Source organism: Cotesia typhae, unplaced genomic scaffold (assembly GCF_013202065.1).
Source record: "Cotesia typhae breed Kobodo isofemale line unplaced genomic scaffold, CoteBio_Ctyphae contig_10, whole genome shotgun sequence".
Classification (NCBI taxonomy): domain Eukaryota; kingdom Metazoa; phylum Arthropoda; class Insecta; order Hymenoptera; family Braconidae; genus Cotesia; species Cotesia typhae.
This window is the reverse complement of record NW_027423710.1, coordinates 356,547-384,061: the sequence shown is the minus strand read 5'-3', so window position 1 is coordinate 384,061 and position 27,515 is coordinate 356,547. Positions and strand designations below refer to the sequence as shown.

The window sequence follows — 27,515 nt, the reverse complement described above, 5'->3', positions numbered from 1 at the left end:
ATTAAGAAGAATATATTTAATTTAAGAATATTGATATTCTTGGCTGAAAAGATCCGAAGATTTTCTCGAAATTGTTCTAGTTATTTTCGGAAAATTTATTAAATAACTTCAACTATTAATTTAACAAGATTATTAATAAAAAAGGTCATTTGAAATCCGAAATAGAAGTAGATTTCTTTTTATTTCATTACTGTGGACAAAACGGCTACAAGAGTAAAATTTTATTAAATACTTACAGACGAATAGGTTATTTTCAGTTTATAAGGATAAAATGGCATAAAAATTAAAGCTCGTTTAACGGGATTTAAAATACAATTTTCAACGGTTAGATAAATTATTTTGTTCAAAAATTATCTGCGAAAGAATCTGACAAATTATGAATTTTTATGATTTTGAAAATTTTGGAACCTTGGAATTTTTGAATTACTTGACCGATTAAACTTATCTTTGAATTTGGCTTTAATATTCGTCTTAAAATTCAATATATTGAGTTTGGAAAATATTTATTATAAATTAGCGACACTATCGTCCGGATAAGTCGCGTTATATTGTATGTACGTAGTTAGGTTGGAAAATAGCAAAATTTTTACCAATTTTTGATTACAATATCTATTAATAATATAAAAATAATTATTGCATCGATTTTAAATTGATCAAACACCATAATTTACTAATTTGTTAAAAATTCATCTAATTTCAAAAATCAAATAAATTTTTTCGTGTAGTCGCTAATGATCTTGAAGAATTATTAAATTTTATTTTCAATCCAATTAATACCATAATTTTCAAAATTAAAATCAATATTCTTTTTTAAATTCTAATTTTCCAAAAAAATAAAATCTTTTAACTTCTCCAATCCAATAACTATAAACCTTCCATTAAAATTTCAATTTATAACCCTCCAAAAGCAAACCATAAACTTTTTCCATCCATCGTTGCAACAGCCCCAAACTCAGAAGCTTAAACTCGAAATAAACCTCTCTAAAATACACATATTGACATACTGCACCCATTCCCAAAAATACCTTGATCTAGCTAATAAAATAATTGGAACCGAAATTGATCCTGGATAAATAAATAATCCCTGAAACTCAGAAGAGCAATTAATCCTCAAAAGTTTGATCTAGCTTCAGAGCAGAACGTCAGATAAGCTTTAAACTGAAGTCTAAGCGATTCCATAAAAGTTGAGTGGATATAGCTCCCTCGTTGAAACATCAAAGACTCACTTTGCCGAGCGAGACTTAAACTTGCCAGGTCGTAGGTCATACGTATAGAGAGAGTCTAAAGCGGATCTGGAATCTAGATAAGTGGTAGAATCTATGAGGTAGTAGGTAGTAGCTGGCAATTCGTACGTGGATGTAGGAATGAAAAGGTCGGAAAAAATAGAGGTAAAAATTATTTAACGATGTCTGTGTCGTGTGTGTAGGTTGTCGGTTTAGTTGTAGGTAGCTGGTTGTTGGATTAGGATCCCGGAATCTAATGTAGACTCAACTTATGGACTGGTAAATTATTGTGAATACATGGATGGATGTGTGAATATGTCGTACTTATACTATACATGCATAATGAAATGATATTATGGAGTGTAGAATAGAGACTATAGAGTGGAGGGCGAACTATAGGCCATATTGGTGAGTGAAAAGGTGCGAGGTCAGGTCGATCGCGACTACTGGGTACTGGGGTGAGACCTTGACTCACAATGCACACCACCGGATAAAAACGCGCAGCCGCGTTGTTATCATGTCTTATAACTATATGTTCACTGATAAATAGTCAGATCCCTCGTATTTACCTATATTGTGTGTGGGGGGTTGAGGGGGTGGTGGTTGCTCGGTGGAGCAAGGTGGAGTAGGTAGTAGTAGTACTACCACATTGCTCGTATACTACGCGATCAGGATGTAGGTGGGTATCCTGTGCAGGTATCCTAGAGCTTTGCCACTTTTGGAACCACGTGCCGTCGTATCAGACGTAATCAATTGACTCGAATCCCCTGACATTTCTAAGTGCTCGGTGGAGATATAGCTAGACTTCCTCCATAGAGTCAATAATTTAAAATTAGCAGAAGATCGAGCTGGTGTGTTTTCCTGCCTGACATCTGCTTTCTCGGTCGCTGCCTTTTAATTTTCAGCTGGCTCGTTTAAAGAGAGCAATCCGAGGATAAGGATTACCATATATATTGTGTATAATGATAATTGTAATGGGAATTCACTCCTGGAAAATGAATTCATATTAGTCGTGGATCTAAAGTTTTAGTAGTTTAGAATAAATTTTCTCTTTGGGTTAATTCAACCGATCAATGGAATTTTATGTTCAGAGAAGCTTATAGAATATTTTTACCCTTTTAAGGATCATGATTTTGGTTCACTAGAAAATTAATATTTTATTTTTTTTTTTTTTAATATTTCATTGAGAGATTGGTGGTTGGAAATGGAGAGTTTTAATGTTAGTAATAATGCAGTAATTTTTTTTTTTTTTTTTTTTTTAATTATCGTTAAATTTGAGGGATTTATGAGGAAAATTCGTTTTAGAACTCAAGTACGTCAAGATGGCGGGGGAAATTAAAATGGCGGGCTCGAGAAATTCTATTGGTCCATTTGAAATAGCCAGCGCCAAACGCGGCAAATTTATCAACTAAATGTTAATCTAACATACGTTTTGAATTTTTATTTTTTTGAGGGGCTATATGCGGTTGGAATTTTTGAAAAATCTATTTTATTACTTTTTTTTTTTGTACATTTATTTAAGTAAACAGAAAATTTTTAAATCATTAAATAATATTTTATATTAACAAAAATTTTTTGATTTATTGCAAAGCAATTATAAATTTATCTAATCTATTTTTTGGCAAAAATTTCAAAATTGCACACTTCAAACCAACTTCGAAGATCCTTGAAATCTTTTGCAAACCACAAAAAGGTTCTTGTTAAATTCTACCTGAAAAAATGGACTGACAAGAGCATGGAAAGCTTTTTAAAATACGTCAAATAAAGAAAAAAAAAAAAAAAAAAAAAGACTCACCTTTTAAAATTTGATTTATACAACAAAAAGTTCTAGATAATCCAATTTAATCCGAAATGAACAGTTATATCATCAAGACATAGACTAAATGTAAACCAGAAGCTATTTGCGGTTTAAATTGTATATTATTCACGGTGTCCTTGATAGAATATTCGCGAATAGATATCGTTGACACAAATGGACACTATATACAAGCTTAATCGAGTTTTGTCACAGAATATATCTGTCTTACAACTTTACTCCATCCAGAACAGTACAATCATAAATTATTAAACTCGATTAAATTTTAATGGACACTGATTCATTGATTTGTTCTCGCGTACTCCGGCATACAATCTTCTTCCTATAAATAAGCAATAAAATTATTTATCAGTATGTTTATTTTAATTCAAATGTTTATAATATTTTGATACTTATTAATGATTTAATTATTTTTTTATTTTTGATGCAGAACAAACCAAGGATGTGAGAAAACAGAGAGCAAATGCCCAACAAGGCTCGGCCTCGTCGTGAGTGGCCATCTGAGTCCCTCATAAATGTTTTGTAAGTTTTTTTACACATTATTATTATTATTATTATTATTATTATTATTATTATTATTATTATTATTATTGTTATTATAAGCCGTTTACTATTCAGTGTTTATAATAAAATACGGCAGACTAGAGCTTTGGAAAATTTGTCTCCAAGTACAAAAAAAGAGGATGAAAAATCGATGTTGATTCCCGGGGGAATATCTTGAATATGTATTTCTAGTGTACGTAGTAAGCTCCTCAATTTTCACTGAGAAATGGCTTACAGTCACGAACTAACGTTTTATGATAGTAACTTTGGGTATAAAAATCATTTTTTAGCTCAATCTTACATCAATCAACTTGAATCAACGTCTTAATGTAATGTCTGAAATGCTCGAGAAATTGCTTTTGTAAACTATAAATAAATAATTGCTCTATAGTTTTTTTTTTTTTTTTTTTTAGCAATTACCTCACTTGTTTCTCAAACTTCCTGATTTCCATAGACGTCTTGTACTTTAATTCGCGATAAAATTTTCCCAGTCCGCCCGATCGTAAGCAATTTAACCGCGAAATTCTATTCTTGATGAAAGTAATTTTTTTTTTTTAATTCAAATTATCATAAATACTTGATACAATTAATTTTTATATTTGATCAAGATTTTTTCTTGTCAAAAAAAAATTTTTTTTCGCTCAAGAAAATAATTAGGAGGAAAAATATTTTTTTGGCTCAAGTGAACCTTTTTTTTAATAAATTTTAACGGACCCTTTATAATTAATTCTTTACTTTAAAGAAAAAATTCAGCTTATATTAAATTATTAAAGTTTAATATTCTCCAGAAAATTGGAACCTAAAAATAAGAAACAATTTTGATTCCACGAAATTATTATTTCATTATAATGGCTTATGATATTAATATTTCTAAGAGCTTCCTAGGGAATTTATTAATAAAATTAATAGAAGCTTCAAGCTTTCACTCACTCGATTATCTTAATATCAATTTGTTGCATTAAAAATATAGTCAAAGTTGAGATTTATTAATACTTAGTTTAATATATTACTAAATTATAATTATTATCAGTAACCAGTTATAAAAGCTAAATGGTAAATGTATTTATAATTACAAAAGCTTTAGTTAATTATATTGATATTATTATATATTAAAAGATTAAAATATCAAGTTCACTTACTTCATTAAAACAGCAGTAATGGGTAAATATATTTTTAATACATAATCATCGCGTGCTGAGAGAAAATAGTAACGTGACGATAGAATCTGGAGATTAAAAAAATAATATAAGTTTAGGTTAAAACAAGTACTTAGAAATAAATTAATGAAAATAATAATAACAATAATTAAAAAAAAAAAAAAAAAAAATTATTGAGTTTATTTTTTTTTAATTGCCTTTAAAGTATTTTCTTCAGAAGTTAGTTTAAGGGTACTTAAAAAAAGCAGGAAAAATAAATTTCTATTTTAAAAAATAAAAGCTTTTAAAAGGAAAAGAATAATTAATTCATTGGTTTTCCATTAAAAATTTAAAAATATCTCTGATTAAATATACATGAATAAAGCTTAATTTTAAATCCATTCAATTTTCTATAAATACTATAAATTTATCATGAAAATTTCTGTATTTTTTTAATATTATTATTTTATTTAAAATATTAATTATTTCGACGATTTAATAATTGAAACAAATTAGCGGGAAAAGCTTTTGGTTAATATTTAAAAATAAGTATGTTTATTTAGTAAAATAATTAAGACTGAGATAATACATTGCAATTAATTAAAAACCAAAAATTTTTTTGATTATTGTTGTTTTTAATATTATTAATTTATCAGTTGCTTAAATTAATTCATAAAATAAATAATATTTAATAATTATTAATTATTAAATTAATAATTAAAAATTATTTAACTTTATTAAATGATTTTGTATTGTTCATTTTTAATTTCAGTTTATTTCTTCTTTCATAGTAAGCTTCATCAAATTAAAAATAATTATAAAATTAATATTATTTTCGTATTAAAATTCAGTAAAACAAGTTTAAAAAATAATATTCATAAGATCAGACACTAACGACAATAATAATAACAACTTAATTTTGGTTATTAATTTTATCAGAAACTTGAATGAGCAGCCAATTGTTTAAGTATTTAATTTAATTCCTAATTTTATATTATTTTAGTTGAAATTATTTGAAGAAATTTATATACTTTTTCCATAATTTTAATATATTCTTCATAATTGTTCTACAAAATTTCTTCTCTTGCAACAATTAAAATAATAATAAATTACAATAATTTACAGGTGGATACCCCGCTCCGCCATGAGGCCGGCCGAGGGCGACACGTCAGACTGCATCCTGGTGGTCGGCGTGTCACGGCCAAAGTTAGCAGCGGCCTTTCTACTGGTAGCCCTAGTCTCGCTCTTCCTAACCTTCCACATCCTCTATGACAGCGCCGTCTACAGCCTCGACGCGGCGGCATCAGTCTTCGACTCATCGGACGAGCTGGCGACGAACCAGCTCGAGCCAGCGCCGTCTCGTCGCCTACAGCCGTCCTCGTCTTCGCAGCAAGCCAACAACCTCAAGGACCTCGTCCCTCCACCAAGTCTAGTCAGCAAGGCCCACTTCTCACGCACAAACCGGCACCTTCCGCAAGCCATTATCGTCGGAGTGCGCAAGTGCGGAACCCGTGCTCTGTTAGAGATGCTGTTCCTTCATCCTCAGATCCAGAAAGCCGCCGGGGAGGTTCACTTCTTTGACCGCGATGACAACTATGAGAAAGGTTTAGAGTGGTACAGGAAAAAAATGCCCTATTCACTCAAGGGCCAGATAACTATTGAGAAAAGTCCTAGTTATTTTGTTACACCTGAGGTAAATTAATATTTTTTTTTCAGTCAAGATGGCTTCATTTATTTTTTATACAAAAACATTAAAGATTATTATTATTATTATTATTCATTAATTAGCTGAAATTTGCAAAAATTCTCATTCGGTCACATAATTGAATGTACTGTCAACACGTAGTAAAATTCTATAAAAATTTAAATTTCCCGCCATTATATAATTTAAATTTTTGCCGCGCGGCGCCATTTCATATCAACGGCCATCTTGATAAGTACTCTAATTAACAACTTAAAACTGATAAATTGCCTTAAATAACTCGTTTTATAATATTGATATTGATATTTTATATTTTAACAAACTTTTTCTGCTATAATTTCGTAACTTTAATGTATAATTTAATTTTTAAATTCAATATAATATCAAAATTAAAGTTGTAATATGTCGCATTTTTCAAAAATTCAAATTTCCCGCTATTTTTAAGTTTGAATTTTAGCGGCTCTGCGCCATTTCGCGTGATCGGCCATCTTGACAAGTACTTTGACCAACAATTAAAAATGATAAATTCCCTTGAAAAACTTGATTTATAAAATTGATATTAATAATTTATGAAACTTTCAGGTCCCGGAAAGAATAAGAGCAATGAACGCGAGTATAAAACTTTTGCTGATAGTCCGAGAACCAGTAACGAGAGCGATATCAGACTACACGCAGCTGCGAACACGAGTGTCTACAACATCGACATCCTCAGCAGTGACAACATCCTCAACGTCATCTTTATCATCATTAGAACGTCCTCCAGGAACAGGTGGGATCCTAACCCCGACTTTTGCCGAAGAAGAGAGTCAGCGCAGAGCAGCGTCGAGTCGAACCTTCGAAGAGCTGGTTTTGCGGCCCGACGGGAGTATTAATGAGTCCTATCGACCTATAACAATCTCCCTCTACCACAACTACATGCACCGATGGCTGGAGGTATTTTCACGGGAACAAATTCTGGTTGTTAACGGGGATCAGCTTATTGAGGATCCATTGCCCCAGTTAAAACGGATTGAAATGTTCCTCGGTCTGGAGCCCCGTATCGGTAGGCATAATTTTTATTTTAATCACACCAAGGGTTTCTACTGTCTGCGTAACGACACTGCGGACAAATGCTTGAGAGAGAGCAAAGGCAGAAAACATCCCCGTGTTAATCCCCTCGTCGTTTCTAAACTCAGGAGGTTCTTCAATGAACACAATCAACGGTTTTATGAACTCGTCGGCGAGGATCTCGGCTGGCCGGAGGAATAACATTTTTATTTTATTTCTGACGCTGGAATTTATTTTAATAAGTGTAGACTCGAAAATAGAAAAATTTTTATTTTATTTTAATATTAATTTCATTTTTTTTTTATCATTTTGTAAATTTAAAAAAAAAATTCTTACAGAATTCTTAAAAATATTTTTTTTTAATTTTTAAACGATAAAATTATCAAAAATTAAGTCTCTGTAATTTTTAGAATTTTTTTATACAAAATTTATTTATTAGTAAAAATTTTAATCTTTAAATTATTCGAAAAAAATTGAAAAAATAAAAAAACATACAAAATTGCTAAAAATCGCAGCCAGGCGTCGCATGGTTAGCAATCTCGCGCGCTAATAGAAAGTTATAAATAAAATATAAATAATTTTTTGTTAAAAAAATTTTCATGTCTTAAAAAAAAGAAAATTTTGTTTTTTTAAATAATTTTTATCAAATTTCTGAGTTTTTTAAAATTTTTTCTCTGAAAATTTTATGAATTTTTTTTTTTTTTTTTTTTCCAGTAAAAAAGAAATTTTATTTTAAAATAAGAAGATAATTTTTTTGATTACCTACAATTAAACAAAAAGTATTTAAAAAAAATCAATGAAAATAATTTACGACTTTTAGTAATCACAACCGCATAATTATTCAAATTATGCAGTACTGTTATCTATTTTTACCCGTAAACTCTCGGAATTTTATCTAAAAAAAAAAAAAAAAAAAAAAAAACAACTTAAAAAATTTCGAGTCTCCATTTGTTGAAATAATTAAAAAAAGTCACGCAATATAAATATAACCAGTCAATTACTTAGTCTTTACCCGAAAAGCCAACTAATTAAATAACAAAAGCGAAGAATCCAGCGTAGCACGCAAATTGAATTTTTAATCAGCATTAACTCTTACCGGCGTCAGTAATGCGATAATAATCTTTAATAAGTTAAAAAAGGTATAAATAGTTCCGAGTAGAGCTGGAGTGTGAGTATGTTCCATGGACATAACACATAACACTAGAGGATGCTCGCTCTGCCGTGTGATCAATGTTACGTCACGCAGACAACCGACAACGACGACAGACGTACCAGGTCGCCGTAAATGTATTTAATATTTAATGAATAACTTGATAAGTCTAATAATAAGAATAAAATAGTGTAAGAAACTGTCAGAACTTGGAATCGATCTCCGTGGATCACATTGGTCCGTAGATAATAAGGTTAAAGTTAATAACAGATTTAATATTTTTATAATCCACATTGGAACGTTGTTATATCGTTGACTGCTTGTGTGAATGTCGGTAATTTATAAAATTTAAAAAAAATTTATAAAATTCAAAAAAAAACACCAAAAAAATTTGTGTCCCTTAGGAATTAGTTTTTTCATTCGTTGCAAATTCTTTTTATATATTTACTACAAGTTATACTTATAAATTTATATAATTTTTTTTTCTTAATCTTAAATTTAAAATTTTTTAAATGATCAATTTTTAATACAATGTATCATTTTTCTGCAATTTACGGGTATTTTAAATTAACCTGCGCAGTTCCCTGCGCAATACAAATTCCGCAAGTTCTCTGACTCCCTCTAGCGCTAAAAAATTCAACTCAAACTTTGTACCGTTACAAAAATTCAGTAAAACTATAATTTGTACTTTTAATCAATTGAATTTAAAAATTTTTGCAAAATTTATCTTTAAAAAATATTAAATTATTATTTTTTAATGCAAAATTTTACTTTGCTCCAAATTTACGTTAATTGGAACAGTTCTCGGTACAATGTTTTTGAACTCCTCTAGAGCCATAATTGTCAATTCTTTAACTTTTTCATCATTTAAATAGTCTGGAAAACAAAAAAAAAAAATTTTTTTTATTATCAAATAGAGCTTATTTGTTAAATTATAAAATTTTTCTGCAGTTCCTGGAACAAGATAAGTTCCGCGAATTCCTTAACTCTCTCTAGCGCTAAAAATTTCAACTTTTTAACCTCCCCACAGTTATTACAATCGGTAAAACAAAAATTTGCCTTCAAAAAATATTAAATTAACAATTTTTAAAGCAATTACAAGTATTCTTGGTTAACTGACGCAGTTCTTGGAACAATTAGTGTTCTGAGTCCTTCTAGCGCTAAAAATTTCGACTAAAAAGCCTTCAGACGAACTAAAGATTCATCAAAACAAAATCTAAAGTTTTAATGATCGTAAATCACAAAAATGCATTTCTTTTTCGACATTTTAAAGAACTAAGACAGTTTTGTCGATACTGTGGTTTTTTTTTTTTTTTTTTTTTTTTTTGCAACAAAAAAATGATTTATAAAGTTCCGGATGAAATATTAAAGAAAAATGTATAATTTAAGTAAAATTAAATAGAATTTGCAACAGTATTATAAACAAGAGCTCAAAGGCTCGGTTATTTATTATAATTTATGAGTCTGTGATCTGAAGCTTCGCCGGAAAAGTTTTCGAGCACAATAGGCGTTTTACGGTTTTCTCTTTTTATTCTTTCTGTCCCGGATAACAAAGGAGGAGGATAATGAAGACATTTATTTATTAATTGGGCGTATTGACGGGGTTTAATGCAAGGGCCGACGGGGGGAGAATAATAAATTATTGCGGACTAGGACATTTGTAAGGACGTGCAAGGGCTATCGATTAGATGTCACTCGTTAAACGTCGAGACTTTCTCAGGCTATTTTCCTCTGGAAGTTATTTTTTTCTTTTTTCCCTTTTTTCATTGCTTTTATTAGATCATACTGTTATGTTATGGTGGATATTATTTGATGTTATATATTACCCATTTGTCGTCGGCTGTTAAGGGATCGCTTGATTGTATTTTCTCTTCTTTATTCAATCATCTAATTTATATCGACCGCTCTGATTTACGTCGCCCTGCAATTACGGTTATACAATTATTCTGCCTGTCATTTTATTAAAAGATTCATTAACTTATTTTTTTTTTTTTTTTTTTAATTATCAGAAAAGAAAATTTTTTTTAATTTCTATTAATATTTGCAATTTTTTTCATAAACTAATTTTTTTTTTTAGCCATACAATTTTTCCTGATATTCCATTTCAAACTTTAATTTTAAACTTGAAAAATACTCAAATTGATTGAAATTATCGCATTTATTTTACTACATGCGAGAAAGCCGCTACTTTGCGCCATCTCGCGATCAATTTTAAAACTAACTTTTTTTTTTTTTTTTTTATAAAACTCCAAAAAATTTTTCTTAATTAAATAAAAAATTGTCTCATAATAATTAATTAATTTTTTAGCAATTTTTTTTTCAAAAAAAATTAATAATTCAATTTTTATCTAGCCATATAATTTTTATCATTTTTTAAGTTCAAGGTTTAATAGATTATCACAAAATTTTTTATAAATTTAAATTGTCGTATAAATCACACTACATGCGAGAAAGTCCACATTATGCGCCATCTAGCGGTCAATTTTAAAAACTATTCTTTTTTATTAACCATTCAAGAATCTTACAAGTTATTATTCGATATAAATTCAAAGAATTGCTAACTTATTTTGTTTTAATCAAGAAAAAAAATTTTTTTTTTATAATAATTGCAATGTAATTATCTTTTTTCAACCTTTTTTTTTTTTTTTCCAATGAATTTATAAATTGATTTGATTATAGCCGTACAATTTCTATTGTTATTCACGTTCAAGATTTAATTTTAAGCATTAAAAATCTCTTAATAATGAAAAAAATCAAATTGATTTTACTGCATGCGAGAACGTCGCTACCAGGCGCCACCTATCGGACAAATTGACAACTAAATTTTTTTTTCTATCAGTCACATTAAAAATACTCTAATAATAATTAATTATTTCCTATCAATTTCCAAAATTACTATTTTTTTTTTTTTTTTTTTCAAATTTTGTTCAAAAATTAAATTTTCTTCCCCAAATTTAAAAATTTTTTAAGTCTAATTTTTTTTTTCTTTTTGATAACAAAACTCCTCAATATTTCTTTTCTTTCATCAAAATTTCCAGACATAAAATTTAAACTTTCCCATCAAAACACACCAAAGAAAACTCTAAATGTAAAAATCATAAAAATTCTTCCAAATTGATTTGATGCCTCCGCAACATAAACAAAGTAACAAAAAAAATTGTTTATAAAGACAGTGACGTCGTGAGTTTCGAAAGAATCCGAAGATAAAAAAAAAATGAAGCTTCGGCGAGAAAAATAAGAAAGCTCACAAGCCCCAGAATTACACGCCACACTAAAGAAGACTATACACATACCCGAACATTATACAACCCATTCTTCTTCGTTTACTATTATGGCTCTCTCTCGCGTGCATCCTCACTTTTTTCCAAGATTCTTCCACCCCCTCCCCCCGCCGCCATTTAAACTTTTTTCTCTTTTCACTTCATTATTCTCGGGAATGATATTTTTTTCTTCTATCTTCATTATTTTTTTTTGAGTATTTATTTTTTTGAAACCACACAAACACACTGAAAATTCCAAGCGCATCTGGAGTAATGTTTCTCGTTAATGTTAACCCTCTGGTAAATGTCTCTTTTTTTTTTTTTTTTTTTTTTTTTTTTTTTTTTATGAAGAAATATTTAAATTTAAATTTTGCAATAAAAAAATAAAATTTATTAGCTTCAGATTATTTAAAATAATTAACCGAGTTTTTGAGCCTCTAGAGTATGAATGATTCAAAGAGAATAGTTGAGTGAAATGAGGCAGGTAATCATTAATGAATCATAATCATAATCATGAATGAAAAATTGAGCATCATCAAAATGATAACGCGATAGATATTTGTTGGTTAAAGTGGAGATTACACGAAATCCACGGGTCGTTGTTCTGCCGGTCGACCCTGGCATTATCGATTTATTGGTGCATCAAGGTCTTGGGGGGGGGGGGGGTGTATGCGCGAACCCGAAGGCACGAGGGATACTGTGCTGTGGTATGGTATGGTACTATCGCGGTGCATTGATAAATTATTAGGATCCCGAGAGTATTAAAATTTTCACGTCACGTCGATTCATTTATTTACCTTTTTGTTTTTGTTACTTTTTTTCACTAACTAACCGCCACTCATTAACCATTAATCACTAATTACTAATTACTAATTACTAATTAGGTTATAAATATTTATTGGTAATTGTTAATCGTTAATTTTTGACAAATGATTAATTTACTTTAATTCTTAGATTTTATAAATTAAAAAATAATGATTACTGTTAAAAATAAGTTTTGAATTATTAATTTTTTTAATACTTAGTCATTAAAGTTTGATTTTTTTAAATACTAATCGATTAATAATATTTTTAAAATAAATCATTAATAATTAATTATTAGTTATTTATTAACATTATTAAAAAATTAGTCATTAATTATTAAATTTTGAAGATATTAATCAATCTTTAATGTTTTATAACTAGTTATTAATCACAAATAATTAAACTAGTCAATTTAAAGTTGCATAAACTACTAAGGTCGCGACCCAAATACAAAAAGGGTGTATTACAGCAGTTAGATAGAGTTTTATGTCAAAAGGGCGTATAAAAAATTTTTTTTCGCCATTCAACTTAGACTTGGTCAAAACGTAAAGATTTGTCAAAAAAAATTTTTCAACGTACTAATGCCAAAAGGGCATATCTCAAAACATACGCCCTTTTGGCTTTAGAAAAAGTTAGCCTAAAGCCAAAAGGGCGGATAAAAAAACTTTCAATTGTTGCTCTGAAATATAAAATTTAACTCTAAAAAATAAATCCAAATGATTTAATATTGTTTAATTTCGCGCCTCTGACTCACCAAACATGTTAGATATCGCAACTGTTTTTTTTTTTTTCTTTTTCAATTAAAATTATAAACAGAATTCGTATTAAAATTGTAATAAGGTAAAGAGCCAGTTATTGACACTTGCAATTTTATTCTAATTAAAAAAAGCAATTTTCTTAAAATTTATAATTCAAAAATTATATTTATTAATTTATTAGAGTTGATTTGTTTTTTTTTTTTTTTTTTAATTAAAATAAAATTGCAAGTATCAATAACTGGCTCTTTTACCTTAATAACCTTTAAAAATACCTATTTGTAATTTAATAATCAATATATATTTTCAATTATGCAGCAAAATTAGTAACATATAAATGACAATTCAAAGCAATCGGCAAAAAAAATTATCCGCCCTTTTGGCTTTAAGTCACTAAATTTTCAATGTCCTAAAGTTAAAAGGGCGTATAAGTTAAAACATACGCCCTTTTGGCTTTGGAAATTTATTTTTTTATTTTTAGAATTAGAAAGTGTTAATAAAGCGATTAGTAAAAAAAAAAAATTTATTAACAATTGATGATTAACCCCTACTTACAAACAATTGATCTCTTCATTAATCAACAATTAATTTACATTATCAATAAATGAACAATTAATTAATTAATTCATTTAATCCTCATTAATTAACGATTAACAATTAACAATTAAAAATTAATTATAATTAAGAAGAAAGAAAAAAAAGAAGAAATGTCTTAATAATGACGATGCCATTAATGAAACGATACATATCAGAAATTGCCTGATGGTGATTAATCTTAAAAATTTACGCCCACTTACAATTACATATCATTACTTCTAAGTAAATAAATAAATAAATAAATAATAAGAATATGAGGGAAACCACAAGATCTGCTTTGCAATAATGTCAAGCCTGCTTTTTAAGCAACGATTTTATTAATAACAAAACATTTTCATGCAATGTAATTGCCCTCCATTACTAGAAGCTATATTTATTAATAAAAATTAATATTTCTAAATCTTAAATAAAATATACATATATAAATTATTAATTAATGTCCTGAGGATTTAATGAAAATTTTTAAAATATACACATCAATGTATTCTAAGTCTTTGGAAAGACTTTTCATCTGAAGCTACTATTAAAAAGTATATTAATATATATATATAAATATATTACTTACGCATTTGTATTTTTGATGTTTTATAGTAATAATTTATTGCTGGGAGACTGGCATCAAACTGAACGATAGTTCAACCCTGATACATATCACTAGTTACTAAAAAAAAAAAAAAAAAAAAAAAAAAAAAAAAAAATTAAACATATTAAATATAAATATATATATATATATATATTGATATTAAATATTATTATTTATAATTAATAAACGAATGCATAGCGCGTAATTTATTACTTACTTTTTAGGCATAAAAAATTTTAATATATTATATAAATGTGTATTATAAAATGTGGATATTGTAAACAATGTGTGGATGAAGTTAAATTTATTAATTATAACGATTACAAACAGTATTTTTAAGTATAGGCTTTATTTCAATTGTTAAGTATTCGTTTGTAAGAATGAGCGCTTTTTGTTGTTTCTAGGCTTTTGTTTTTATTATAATGTTATTAATTATTTTTTTTTTTTTTTTTTTTAACAAGATTTGAAAGTTTTTAGGTTACTTTCTTCTTTGTTTTGGATTTACGGTCCAAAGAATTGTTATTTAGTGTTTTACACAAGATGAATGCTCATGCGCTGTTCAAAATGGAGGATTATAACCTCAGTTTTATAATGTTATTGATTTTATGTGTTGATTGTAATTTTGTGACATTTTTTGTTGAGATTATGTGCAAATTTGTTGGAATTTTTTTAAAGAAGAAATAATTGAATAATTTTAGTTAATTGTAATTTATGGGTTAGATTTTGAAAAGATGGAAAAATTATAAGCTTTTTTGTTGGATATTTAAGGAGATTCTAGTATCCTTTTAGTGTAAAAAATGTCTTTAAAAAAATAATACTTTTGTTATAAAGCTTAAAATTAATTTTTAAACTAATTAATAACATTTTTAAGGAAATCTCCGAAAAATTTACTCATTAAATAATTAACCAAGAAGAAATATTTATATATAATTATATAAATATGTGAAAAATGGCCAAATATAATAATCATATATAATTATATATGACTATATATAATTATATACTAGTATACATTGCACGCGCAAGCGCGCTTCTGACTGTTGGTATAGAATTATATATATATTTTCATGCTTATTATATATTTGACCAATCACGTTACGAATAGTTTGCTTACATGTTATATTTTCATATTTTTGATCTCAATCATAAAAATAGATTACAATATTTAATTATATATTTATTACATCTAATTAATTTTATTTTTCAATCAAATTCAATGAAAATTAATTTTTTTTTCAATCGTTAATTGCATTAAATTCTTAACAAAATACACGGTTAATAGAATCTTTATTTACCTACATGTAAAAAATTACAATTTTTAAACCTAATTATTTGATTAAATATCCCGGAAACTGATTTTTAATTTTTTTATTAATTATTAGGTTACATAGATTAATAAATTCACAAATTTTCAAAATTTGACTACTTCGCGTGGATTTCCTTAATTTTTTTTACTAGTTATAAAATTTCAATTAAAGAGAATTTTTTTTAAGGTTAGCTTCAAGCAAAATTTAATTTTTCAAATAAAAAAATAAAATAAATTATTTTCAATTTAAAAAAAATGTTAAAAATATTTTATTCTAATTATTAACATTGTTATTTTATACATTAACATAATTAATTTTTAAAACCGAAAAAAAATTTCATAAAAATGCGCCTTTAAGTTCGCTTTACTATAGTAAGAGAGAAGAACTGACCAATCAGAGTTGGAACAAAGATTGAGGTTATAATTCTCAGAACAAAATCATTAAATCACCAAAAAAACGCATTTTATTTAATATTAAAGATATTTAAAAGATTACAAATAAAAAAATAATTACAAATAAAGCCTAGAAATGATAAAAAAGCAATTTTGAATTAAAATTATACAAATTATTTAGAAAGGAATATATAAAACAATAGACTCTGGCTGAATATCTCAACATTTATTATTTTTATATTAAATATACTGTAACATTAATAATAATAATATTAAATAATTAAATAAATAATAAGACGGTGTCTAAACATATCAATAATAATAATAAATAATATATAACATATCACTATTTAATAAAAAAAAAAAAAAAAATGTCTGATGCGAAAAATAAAAATTATACGAACGCCTTCGGAGAGTGACAAAGTATATTAAAAATAATAATAATAAAATATTTCCGAGGGTTCTTTTGTTCCGATAATAGTCTTCTGCCGTGTAAATTTTGTGCTCGTACAAAAATCGCTTAAAAATTCTTCAAAACGTAGATTTAAAACTGAAAAGCAAAAAAAAAAAAAATGTAATGTATACACGGAGTAAAAAACGAATTAAAGCAGACTTATTAATAATTACTATGATAACGATAACAATTGCAATTTTACGATTAAATTTTTATTGACATTTACGTGTATAGCCAGATATGGAACAAATATATGAATTATAATATATATATTTAATGAAATAATTGTTTAAATGCATATACAATCGTTGAATTCTGATTGTTGTGTATCGAGCTTCGATACAATACGTCGATTATACGGGATTTTACAATACAGACCATAATTATTTAATTTTTAATCATTCATGAATAATTTTGTTATTAAGTGTGTTAAAACAAATTTTTTTTATATATCTGCGACTTTTGTCTGATTTTTAAATTTTTATGCCTTGTTTTTGCTGTATGTGATTCTATCTGATTTATGTAATCAGTTTTAATTTTTTTTTTCTGATGAAGAAATGTAAAATTTCAAAGAAGAAATGTTAAACAATGTTTAAATTAGATAATTTTTTTTTTTTTAAGATATCTGATCTGGTTACAAACGATATATGAATCAGATATTAATTGATCTAAATGATATATAAATCATATAAGCCATATCTGCTACTATAATACAAATAAATCAAATGTTCTTTTTTTTTTTTTTTTTTTATCGTAAAAAATAAGAAATTTGAATCATATTTGATGTTTATATGAGTCATATAAGTCATGTCTGATACTGTGAACCAGAGATATCAGATATTTTGAGCAATAAACAGGTTAACAGTTAAAAAATATTTAAACTAAATCAGATATTGTTTAATCAGAAAAAAAAAAAAACAACAGTTAACTATATCTGATAATTATATATGAATCATATAAACCGTATCTGATACAACAAACTAGATATATCAGATACAATTTTTTTTGGCCTTAAAAATTAAAAATTAAAATATATCTGATGTTTATCTGAATCATATAATCCATATCTGATCATATAAACCAGATAAATCAGATATTATAATAAAACTTCAAAAAAAATTAATATAAACCAAATATATCACATATCAGAATCAGATACACCTCTAACCTGAATTTAAGGCCAAAAAAGTCAAAATCAGATACAATCATATACGGCATTTTTTGACTAATTATCCATCGTAAAAACGAAATAACTTCGATAAGGTGTATGTATGTTTGTGTCGAACAAAAGCAATAATACCTAAAACACAGAGTATACATGCTTTGACGAATAAACCCAAATAGATATTATGTTAATCTGAAAATTATAAAGATAAAATCGTTAATGTAATTTAATTATGTAAATTTTATTATTTGTTGTCTAGTTGAATTGTTTTATTAAAATTAATAAGTAAATCATCATTCAATAAATAAAAAATGCGTTGATTTTTATTTTTAAATATAAAATAACTTACTTACATTTTTAATTAATTTATTAATTATATAATCTATTAATTTATTTGCATTAAAATTAAAAAAGAAGATAAGAAAAAAGCAAATATCATATTATAAATAAAATTTTAGTTATTTTTTCTTGTGATCTTGTCTTTTGCATTAAACTCGCTTTGTCTTCTTCGTCAGTTGGCACTGTCTTTGTCATTGTTATCTCTCATTGCTCTGGAGATTGGATTGTAAAGCATGGAGCTGGTAATTCTGATAGTGAAAACGGAAAATTCTCTCAGGAGCAGGAGCGCATGTCCGTCTTTATCTGGAACTTTTTTTTTATTATTGTATTGTATTGACCTGCAAATTTCACCCGGCAAATTGATTTTATTTAACGGGTTTGTGTCTAAACTTGTTACAAATTACCTGACATTGTCAATCAAGTCCGCTGTTATTCTCCTTTGTACGTTTCACTTCTGTTGATATATTCGAGTTTATGTTCTGCTTTCATTCCATACAGATCAGGCCTTTCTAGCTTACCAAACTTCGATACACTCGTTTGTTGATATCGGATCGCTTCATATTTTTTATCCACTATTTCGTCGAAACTTTTTAGTTTTTATTATTTATTATTTCTTCCCTGTAATTTATAAATTTAATCAATTTTTATCAATTTAATGTTAACAAATTTCTTTCATTTAAATATATATTATTTTTAATCAAATAATACTTCGTTTTGGTTTAGTTAATTCAATCGATTTATTTATTTCATTTAAATAAAGATTTGTTAACTATTAACAAAAATCTAGCTTTAAGTAAATTACGCCTAGTGCCTAATTAAATTAAATTAAATTTATTTTTTTTTTTAATTGCACTTACAGTTTTTCGAATTTTTTACAAATGAAATTTAAAAAAAAATTTCTTTGTAATAATTTTTTCAATAGAATATAAATTCTAAAAATTTTTAGATGTCGGCTAACTTTATTGTCATTGTTAATTTCAGTCTAATTAATAATTCCAAAAGAAGTGCCCATTTTATCCCAAACGTTTAATATGTCTATACTTTTACTACTTTGTTAATTTTAAACTAAAAACCATTGCTTTAAATATATTTAAAGATAGCATTTATTTATAGTTAACAAATCTGATTTGGTTGAAGTATATATGATTGTTATAGCACTAAAGAAATATTTGTTAACTATCAACAAATTTGGATTTCATTCAAATCTACTATAACTTTGTCTCAAATAAATCAATTTATTTCTATCAAATAAATATTTTTGGTGATATTTAAATAATAGATTTATTTACAGTTAACGAGCCTCAATTCATTTGAATGAATTGTTTTCTCAGTGTATAATTTATTCATAAAAAAAAAAAAAAAAAAAAAAATGAATTAAAAAAATAACTTTGATTCAATCTAGGGAATTTTAAATTACCATTAAAGGAAAAATGGATGAATCTATCTGGCAACACTGCGCCAGAACCGTTGGAACCGGGTAAAATGAACAAGAACAAAATTTTGTCACCAAATTTGCTTAATCTGACGCCATCTGGATAAAAAAGCGCCGTCCTAAAAACAATAGTATTATAAAAAATGTGCGCAATAAATCTTGCGCATGTATATGATCCATTCTTACCCAAGACTTGAATATATATCTATATATATATATATATATATATATATATATATATATATATATATATATATATATATATGTGAGCACATACAAATATATTTTTATTTTTACAATAGGCCACTGGATTTCGCACGAATACGTGCTGCTCAGTATTCCTCCGGGTCTTCAAGCGTTCCCTTCTTTTGCTGGTTTTCACCTTCGAGGTCTCAGCGTATCACAACAACACCACAATACCACTTACGTTGGACAAAAACTCTCAAACTTTATTCCTTTTAATACAAACAACAACAACAACACTAAAAACATAAATAAAAAAGGCGAGTTAAAATCACACGGCGTGATGTCGCGCCCCTTTGAACCAAAACAAGCTTTATTTCGATAGTGAGTTTAAAAAAAAACCCGTCAAACGTGTAAAATTTTTAACTTTTTTATGTTTTTCGGAGGTTTTATATTGATAAACCCAGAACTCTTCTCGTACTACAAGTTTCCTCTCGATTGCAGTTGGACGCGGTTTTAAGCTTCGCGCCAAATTTTGTAAGTAAGTTACCTACTTACGTGCTCGTGTACGCCATTTGAATATCTAATCGCCATTTTGACGTCTATCGGGAATTCAACGGTAAGAGTTATTATTTCATTATAATTACTGTTATTCAACGATAGAAGGATTTTTTAATACTTAATTAGCTTTATTAAATATTTATTTACAGTCAATATATATTTTTTTAATTAATAAATATTTATAAACAATTAAAAAATCGTTTATTGAACACAATTTATTATAACTTTTGATAAATAATTATTTATAGACAGAAAAAAAATTCTTTCTTAAAAAAAAATTAACATTTTTGTGATAAGAAATTTTATTTTCTTAGCTGAAGAAATTAAAATTGTCATTACAGTAATTTTTTTATTGAAAAAAAAAATTCTTATATTTAGAAAAAAATAATTTTGAATAAAAATTCTAAAGTTGTTTGTGTAAAATTATTATTATTTAAAAAAATAATTTATTTCTTCTTTTAAGAAATAAAAAATTCTTGAATCAAGTAAAATGCATTTAAATCAAGAAAAATTTGTAAATTTAAGAATTTTTTTACTCAAATCAAGAAGATGAAATTTTTAAGAATTATTTACTTGATTTAATTTTTTTTTCTGTGCATTAAATGTGCAATTATTATCTCTATTCAATTTACATTTCTTAATTAATAATTAATTATTTATTTGTTCTCTACTAATAAATATTTCTTAGTATTCTTAATATTCAATAAATGAACAAATTATTTTAAAATAAATAAATTAATTATTATTAAAATTCTTGAGTAAAAAAAAATTTTTTTTTTCACCTAAAAATTAATCTTTAACTTGCAATTTAATCTTTAAAACCTCTCGTTTATCTGCAAAGAATCAAATTTATTAAAAATTAGTGTCTACAAAAATAAGTACAGAATAAAATTATCTTAAATGAGCTTTTGTAATGTCTACTTACCGTAATAAAAACAATAACCGACTATCTTTAATCTTTAATCCTAAAGTGAGAACCGCTTAATTAAAATCTATCGAGCTTACTGTCAAATAAATGATTATTTTTTAATCAAAGCCAAAATAAGTTTTAGTACTTACTGTAATTTATTACATCCTTGCAAGTCCGGTTTGGTGTTGAACTCGCTTTTATTGTACTTAAAAAACAATCTGACGGTCAATGACAGGATAAAAAAAATAATTTCTCCCGACAGATAAAACAAAATAAAAAATCAAACCTTTTTTACAAATCCAATTTCACTCGACAAATTTATTCATCAGATAATGCATTTAGGATTAGCATTTCCATCCGAGGCCGACTGGATTTTTTTTTTTTTTTTTTCATTTTTCGTTTTTAATTTAATGATACGAAAAATTTTAATATTAATACAAATATCGGGTTATCGGTAATTAAATCTGTATCAAAAAAATGTATTATTAAATTTAATACTCTGAGAAAACAATGCATTTAAATGAATTGAGTGTCGTTACCTGTAAATAATTCTATTATTTAAATATCACCAGAAATATTTATTTGATAGAAATAAATTGATTCATTTGAGACAAAGTTCTAGTAGATTTGAATGAAATTCAAATTTGTTGATAGTTAACAAATATTTCTTTAGTGCTATAACAATCATATATACTTCAACCAAATCAGATTTGTTAACTATAAATAAATGCTATCTTTAAATATATTTAAAGCAATGGTTTTTAATTTAAAATTAAGAAAGTAGTAAAAGACGATATATCGAACATTTGGGGTAAAATGGGCACTTCTTTTGGAATTATTAATTAGACTGAAATTAACAATGACAATAAAGTTAGCCGACATCTAAAAATTTTTAGAATTTTTTCTATTGAAAAAATTATTAAAAAAAAAATTTTAATTTTAATTTAATTTAATTTAAGTAGGCACTAGGCGTAATTTACTTAAAGCTAGATTTTTGTTAATAGTTAACAAATCTTTATTTAAATGAAAGAAATTTATTAACATTAAATATATATTTTTGATTTATTTCAAATAAATCTGCGCATTTGAGTTAAACAAACTGTTTTCTCAGTGTATAAAAGTAAAGTTTTAAATTATTACAGGAAAAATTTTTAAAAGTTCATTTTAAGTGCAAATCGAGTGATTTTTTAACATTTTGATGTAGCAATAGTCCAATTATAAATTATTTGAATGATCCAAGCTAAAATATTATATTTCTTTTAGATATTAGAGTGATAATACTGATAATATATTTTAAAATTATTTTTTTTTTTTTTTTTCGTACAAATGAAAGATTCTCTAAAATTGAGTTAGAAAATTTTCTAATTAGAAGTTTGAAACTTTGGAATAATTTTTAACTTCCCGCTAAAAAAATTTAAAATTGATCGATTTTATTGCGGTTCGCGCCATTCGAAAGGGCTTGACCAAACTTAGATTTTGAATACAATTGGGACTGATAGATTTTAAGAAATCTCAAAAAAACCTTTAAAAAATGTGAGAAAATTTTTTTTTTCGTGGCTTTTTTGGAATAACTTTTAAATGACTTGATCGATCATCTCCAAAAACTAATCAGCTCTTAACCTTGAGCTTTTGAACTCGAAGAGCTCAAAAGCATAAAAAACTATCTCAAGATCTTTGAAATTTGTTATCTTTCCGTGTAGAAAATTAAAAAAATAATTTTTTTTACACAGTTAAAAATTTTGTGTTAAAAATTTTTATTTAAATATTTAACACTTTTTTGTGTTATAAATCTTAAATTTATACATAAAAGTGTTAAAAATTCAATAGAAAAATTTTTAACACAAAATTTTTTTCTGTATAGATTTAAGATTTAAGATATCAGAAAAAAAATTGACGTCTAATTTGAATAAGCCAAAAAAAAAAAAAAAAACATTTTAATTAACAAGTAATTCAAGTTGAATCACTTGTCACGTAGAGTGTCAAGGCAGAGTTATTCGAAAGTTTAAATACAAATATATATATTTTATTTTATAATCGAGGACTCTTGATAAATCAGCTGTAATGCTAAATCATTTAAATCCACTAGCGCTCTAGGACGTTCGATAACCCGTTGGAACAAAGTACCCAGCTAAAATTCTTTCCTTACATTATTTATCCGCATATATTATGTATTACATATATTCTGTTCTATATAAAAGAAGCGCCGCTCCTTTTCAGTAGATCTTATGCTAATAAGCTGTATTATTAATGGCATTAATATAAATTTCATTAGATATTCTTCCTGGTCCTGGATCGCCCCGGGAATTCCGAAGATATTATTATTTCTACTCACTTCTTATTGACTCGCCATGGAGTCACTATCACGCCCGTTAGTTTTTCTTCTCAGCATATTGGTAAGTTTTTTTTTTTTAATTAATCTATTTCTTCTTACTTTCCGACATTTTTTAAATTTTCCTACAGGCTTTACAAAATATCGACGTTGACGGACATGGCCGTCTGATGGATCCGCCTTCTAGGAACAGCATGTGGCGCTTCGGCTATCCGAATCCTGTAAATTACAATGACAATGAATTGTTCTGTGGAGGTTATGCAGGTACTGTACAATTTTATTTTAAATTAGAACTAGAAAATATTTTTTTTTAATTGCATCTATATTTTTTTAAGTTTTTTACAAAAGAATTTTTTTTTTTTTTTTTTTTTTTTTTTCAATAAAGATAATTCTAAAAATTTTCATAAAAAAATGTAGAAATAAAAAAAAAAAAAAATTAAAAATTCAATTTTTTTTTTAATTTTTAAATTTTGGCGCGAAAATTGCACAGAAATGAATTTATTTGGTGATTCTTCGAAAAAATTAAAAATTTTAACTTGACAATTTTTTTTAAACAAATAAATTTGTTCCGAAAAGTTATTTTTAAAAAATTGAATTTTTTTTTTATTTCTACATGTCTATTTTTATAAAAATTTTCGAATTATCTTTAGTGAAAAAAAAAATTTTTTTTGGTAAAAAACTTAAAAAAAAAAAAAAAAAAAAATGCAATTTAAAAAAAAAAATTTTTTTTATAATTAATTTAGTATAGAAGTTTAAAAATTGCAATATATTGATGATTAATAATATTAAACCTGTAATTTAAAGTCCACTGGGTCCAAAATGAAGGAAAATGCGGAGTTTGCGGTGACGCTTATCATTTAAGTCATCCCAGACCTCATGAAGCGGGTGGTGAATTCGCAAGAGGAACTATTGTTAGACGCTACACTGCTGGACAGGTATGTTTTGTAATTATGGTAAGATTAAACACCACTAATTATCAAAAACTGTGGATATGTGATGCATATAATTTCTTCTAATTAAAATTAAGTGACTTTGCACTAAAAAATAATTTATTTTTTTAAAATAAATTTCATAAATTTTATTTTCATTCAATATTCTTCTTTATTATTTATAAAAATCATTAAAACTATTTATTTATCAATTTTTTCCCGCCAATCAGATTTAAAAATATTAAAATCAATTAAAACGGTTGAAAAATTCAAATTGAGTAATATAGATGGCGCGGAGGTTTATTTCTAACCCGCCATTTTGTAAAATCCCGCCATTTTTATGTTCTAAGTGACTAAAACGATTATTTCCCATAAATTCATGCTAAATTCAAAAAATTAGCTGCAAAATTTTATAAAAAAATTTTTTTTTCCAATTTCTTCTATAATTTTTTTTAGGACATCGACATCGAGGTAGAACTAACAGCAAACCACCAAGGCAGATTCGAGCTTAACCTTTGCCCGCACAACAATCCTTCGCAACGAGAGAATCAAGAGTGTTTCGACAAGTACCCTCTGTACTTATCAGGAATACGAGAACCGGCATTTATTATCCCCGAAGACAGCCCAAAGAAGGCAATATTTAATTACAGAGTAACACTGCCTCCGTTCATAACGTGCTCTCAGTGCGTTATCCAGTGGAATTATCTGACAGGTGTTTATCAAAATAATAATAAAAATAAATTACAGTAAATAATAATTTACCTCGTTAATGCGAGTGTTCAGACTCAATGCCAGCAGATAGCGTCAATACAGATTGGGTAAATCAATTTCCAGAGAAAGTACAATCCAAGGTTTTGACTTGACTTGCTTTATATAATTTTTTTAACTTAAAAATCCGAAATTACGATGGGCGTAATTATATTTAAGTTTAGCTTTATGGATATTAAATAAATGCTACATATAATTTCAGGTAATATGTGGGGAACTTGCGAGAATGGAACCGAGGCCGTTGGTTGCGGAAAACCGGAAACTTTTCGCAATTGCGCGGATGTTAATATTGTAACAAGTACTTCAGGTGTCCCTCCGATGTTTGTTCACCAGTACAATCCCTTTCTATTGTACTATCAGGACTACCGTACTTCGGGTAACAATAACAATAACGATAATATATATCCGCTGGTTATCAGAGCCCAGACTTGCCAACCGAGAAAACTTTACCGCTTCATTCCTGGTATGAATGATTGGTGCCTTGAAAACTGTCTTCGCTATCCGCCTAATTGTCCACAGACTGTTTGTTCTTGTCCGTAAGTATAAATTATCCAATTATTATTATTATTGTCGTTGAGGTAGTAAATTATCAGCTTTACTAATTAATAATTCACGTCACCAGAGAACAATGCAACGCTGTCGGTGAATTCAGTGGAAGAAAAGGCGCTGACGTCTATTGTATGGATAAGTGCCTTGTCAATCCGCCAGATTGTCCGGCTGATCGGTGTCAATGCTACTAAAATTATTAGTTAATGCTTTTATAATCAATAAATGCCTTGTACATTTATTATACATCAGTTTTTTTTATTTTAATTTCCTTGGAAGTGCCAGTTTGAGCACTTTGTTCCGACATAACCTTAAAAAATGATCGCTTTGTTCTGAATTAATTTCTTCCTTGTTTTTTGGTATATTACAGCAGCTAGATAGGATTTTATGCCAAAAGGGCGTGTAAAAAATTTTTTTTCACCATTTAACTTAGAACTGCTCAAAACGTAAAGATTTGTCAAAAAAAATTTTTCAACGTTCTAATCCCAAAAGGGCATATCTCAAAACATACGCCCTTTTGGCTTTAGAAAAAGTTTAGCCTAAAGCCAAAAGGGCGGATAAAAAAACTATCAATTGTTGCTCTGAAATATAAAATTTAACTCTAAAAAATAAATCCAGATGATTTAATATTGTTTAATTTCGCGCCTCTGACTCACCAAACATGTTAGATATCGCAACTGTTTTTTTTTTTTTTTTTTCAATTAAAATTATAAACAGAATTCGTATTAAAATTGTAATAAGGTAAAAGAGCCAGTTATTGACACTTGCAATTTTATTCTAATTAAAAAAAACAATTTTCTTAAAATTTATAATTCAAAAATTATATTTATTAATTTATTAGAGTTGATTTGTTTTTTTTTTTTTTTTTAATTAAAATAAAATTGCAAGTGTCAATAACTGGGTCTTTTACCTTAATAACCTTTAAGTATACCTATTTGTAATTTAATAATCAATATATATTTTCAATTATGCAACAAAATTAGTAACATATAAATGACAATTCAAAGCAATCGGCAAAAAAAATTATCCGTCCTTTTGGCTTTGGAAATTTATTTTTTTATTTTTAGAATTAGAAAGTGTTAATAAAGCGATTAGTAAAAAAAAAAAAAAAAATATACGCCCTTTTGGCACGGTAGTGCCAAAAGGGCGTATAAATTGATATGCTAATTTTTAAATAAATCAAAATGAATATATTTTCAAATAATCGATTTATTTAAAGTCAATAACATTTAACATAGCATTAAAAATAAAATTGTGCTTCTTAGCACTTGGCCACTAACATTTAACATTACTCATATATATATATATATATATATATATATATATATATATATATATATATATATATATATATATATATACAATATATATCATCATTAATTAATAATATATACCAGTATAATAAAGATATCATTAATCATTAGACTTTTAATTAATAAGTAGTTTACTTTTAATTACAGCCCTAAGAGACTAATCGCAACTTCTACAATCACCTGCATCGACAATTAGTAATATTATTGTTTTTATTATTTTATTATATATATTTAAATATTTTACCAGCGATGATTACAATCAACTATGTCA

General features: G+C 26.6%; 2 protein-coding genes and 1 long non-coding RNA gene across 5 annotated transcripts in view; 2 read left to right on the top strand and 1 right to left on the bottom strand.

Annotated features, from left to right (window-relative positions):
• Window positions 1-8,393, top strand: part of Hs3st-a (Heparan sulfate 3-O sulfotransferase-A) — a 22,924-nt gene extending 14,531 nt beyond the window's left edge. Inside the window, exons 2-4 of the mRNA XM_074237635.1 lie at window positions 3,470-3,561; window positions 5,844-6,411; window positions 7,003-8,393. Of these exons, the coding sequence (XP_074093736.1) occupies window positions 3,503-3,561; window positions 5,844-6,411; window positions 7,003-7,668 (1,293 nt within the window). The 5' untranslated portion in view covers window positions 3,470-3,502 and the 3' untranslated portion in view covers window positions 7,669-8,393. The remainder of the gene's footprint in view (window positions 1-3,469; window positions 3,562-5,843; window positions 6,412-7,002) is intronic.
• On the top strand, window positions 7,332-27,515 carry LOC141524055 (uncharacterized). 2 transcript variants are annotated; one of them, XM_074237804.1, is made up of 7 exons: window positions 7,332-7,462; window positions 23,632-23,752; window positions 23,820-23,952; window positions 24,493-24,623; window positions 25,074-25,329; window positions 25,588-25,921; window positions 26,008-27,515. In XM_074237804.1, the coding sequence occupies exons 2-7, from the start codon at window positions 23,708-23,710 to the stop codon at window positions 26,123-26,125; spliced, it is 1,017 nt and encodes a 338-aa protein (XP_074093905.1). In that variant the 5' UTR covers window positions 7,332-7,462; window positions 23,632-23,707; the 3' UTR covers window positions 26,126-27,515. The 2 variants fall into 2 exon arrangements, with proteins under 2 accessions (XP_074093905.1, XP_074093831.1); XM_074237730.1 differs by lacking the exon at window positions 7,332-7,462 and adding an exon at window positions 20,040-20,507.
• Window positions 13,750-23,766, bottom strand: LOC141524187 (uncharacterized). Of its 2 annotated transcripts, none has more exons than XR_012478674.1 (3): window positions 23,692-23,766; window positions 18,678-18,891; window positions 13,750-18,582 (listed from the first exon to the last, which is right to left on the bottom strand). It is a non-coding gene; the product is annotated as an uncharacterized LOC141524187 (long non-coding RNA). The 2 variants fall into 2 exon arrangements; XR_012478679.1 differs by lacking the exon at window positions 23,692-23,766 and adding an exon at window positions 19,691-19,789.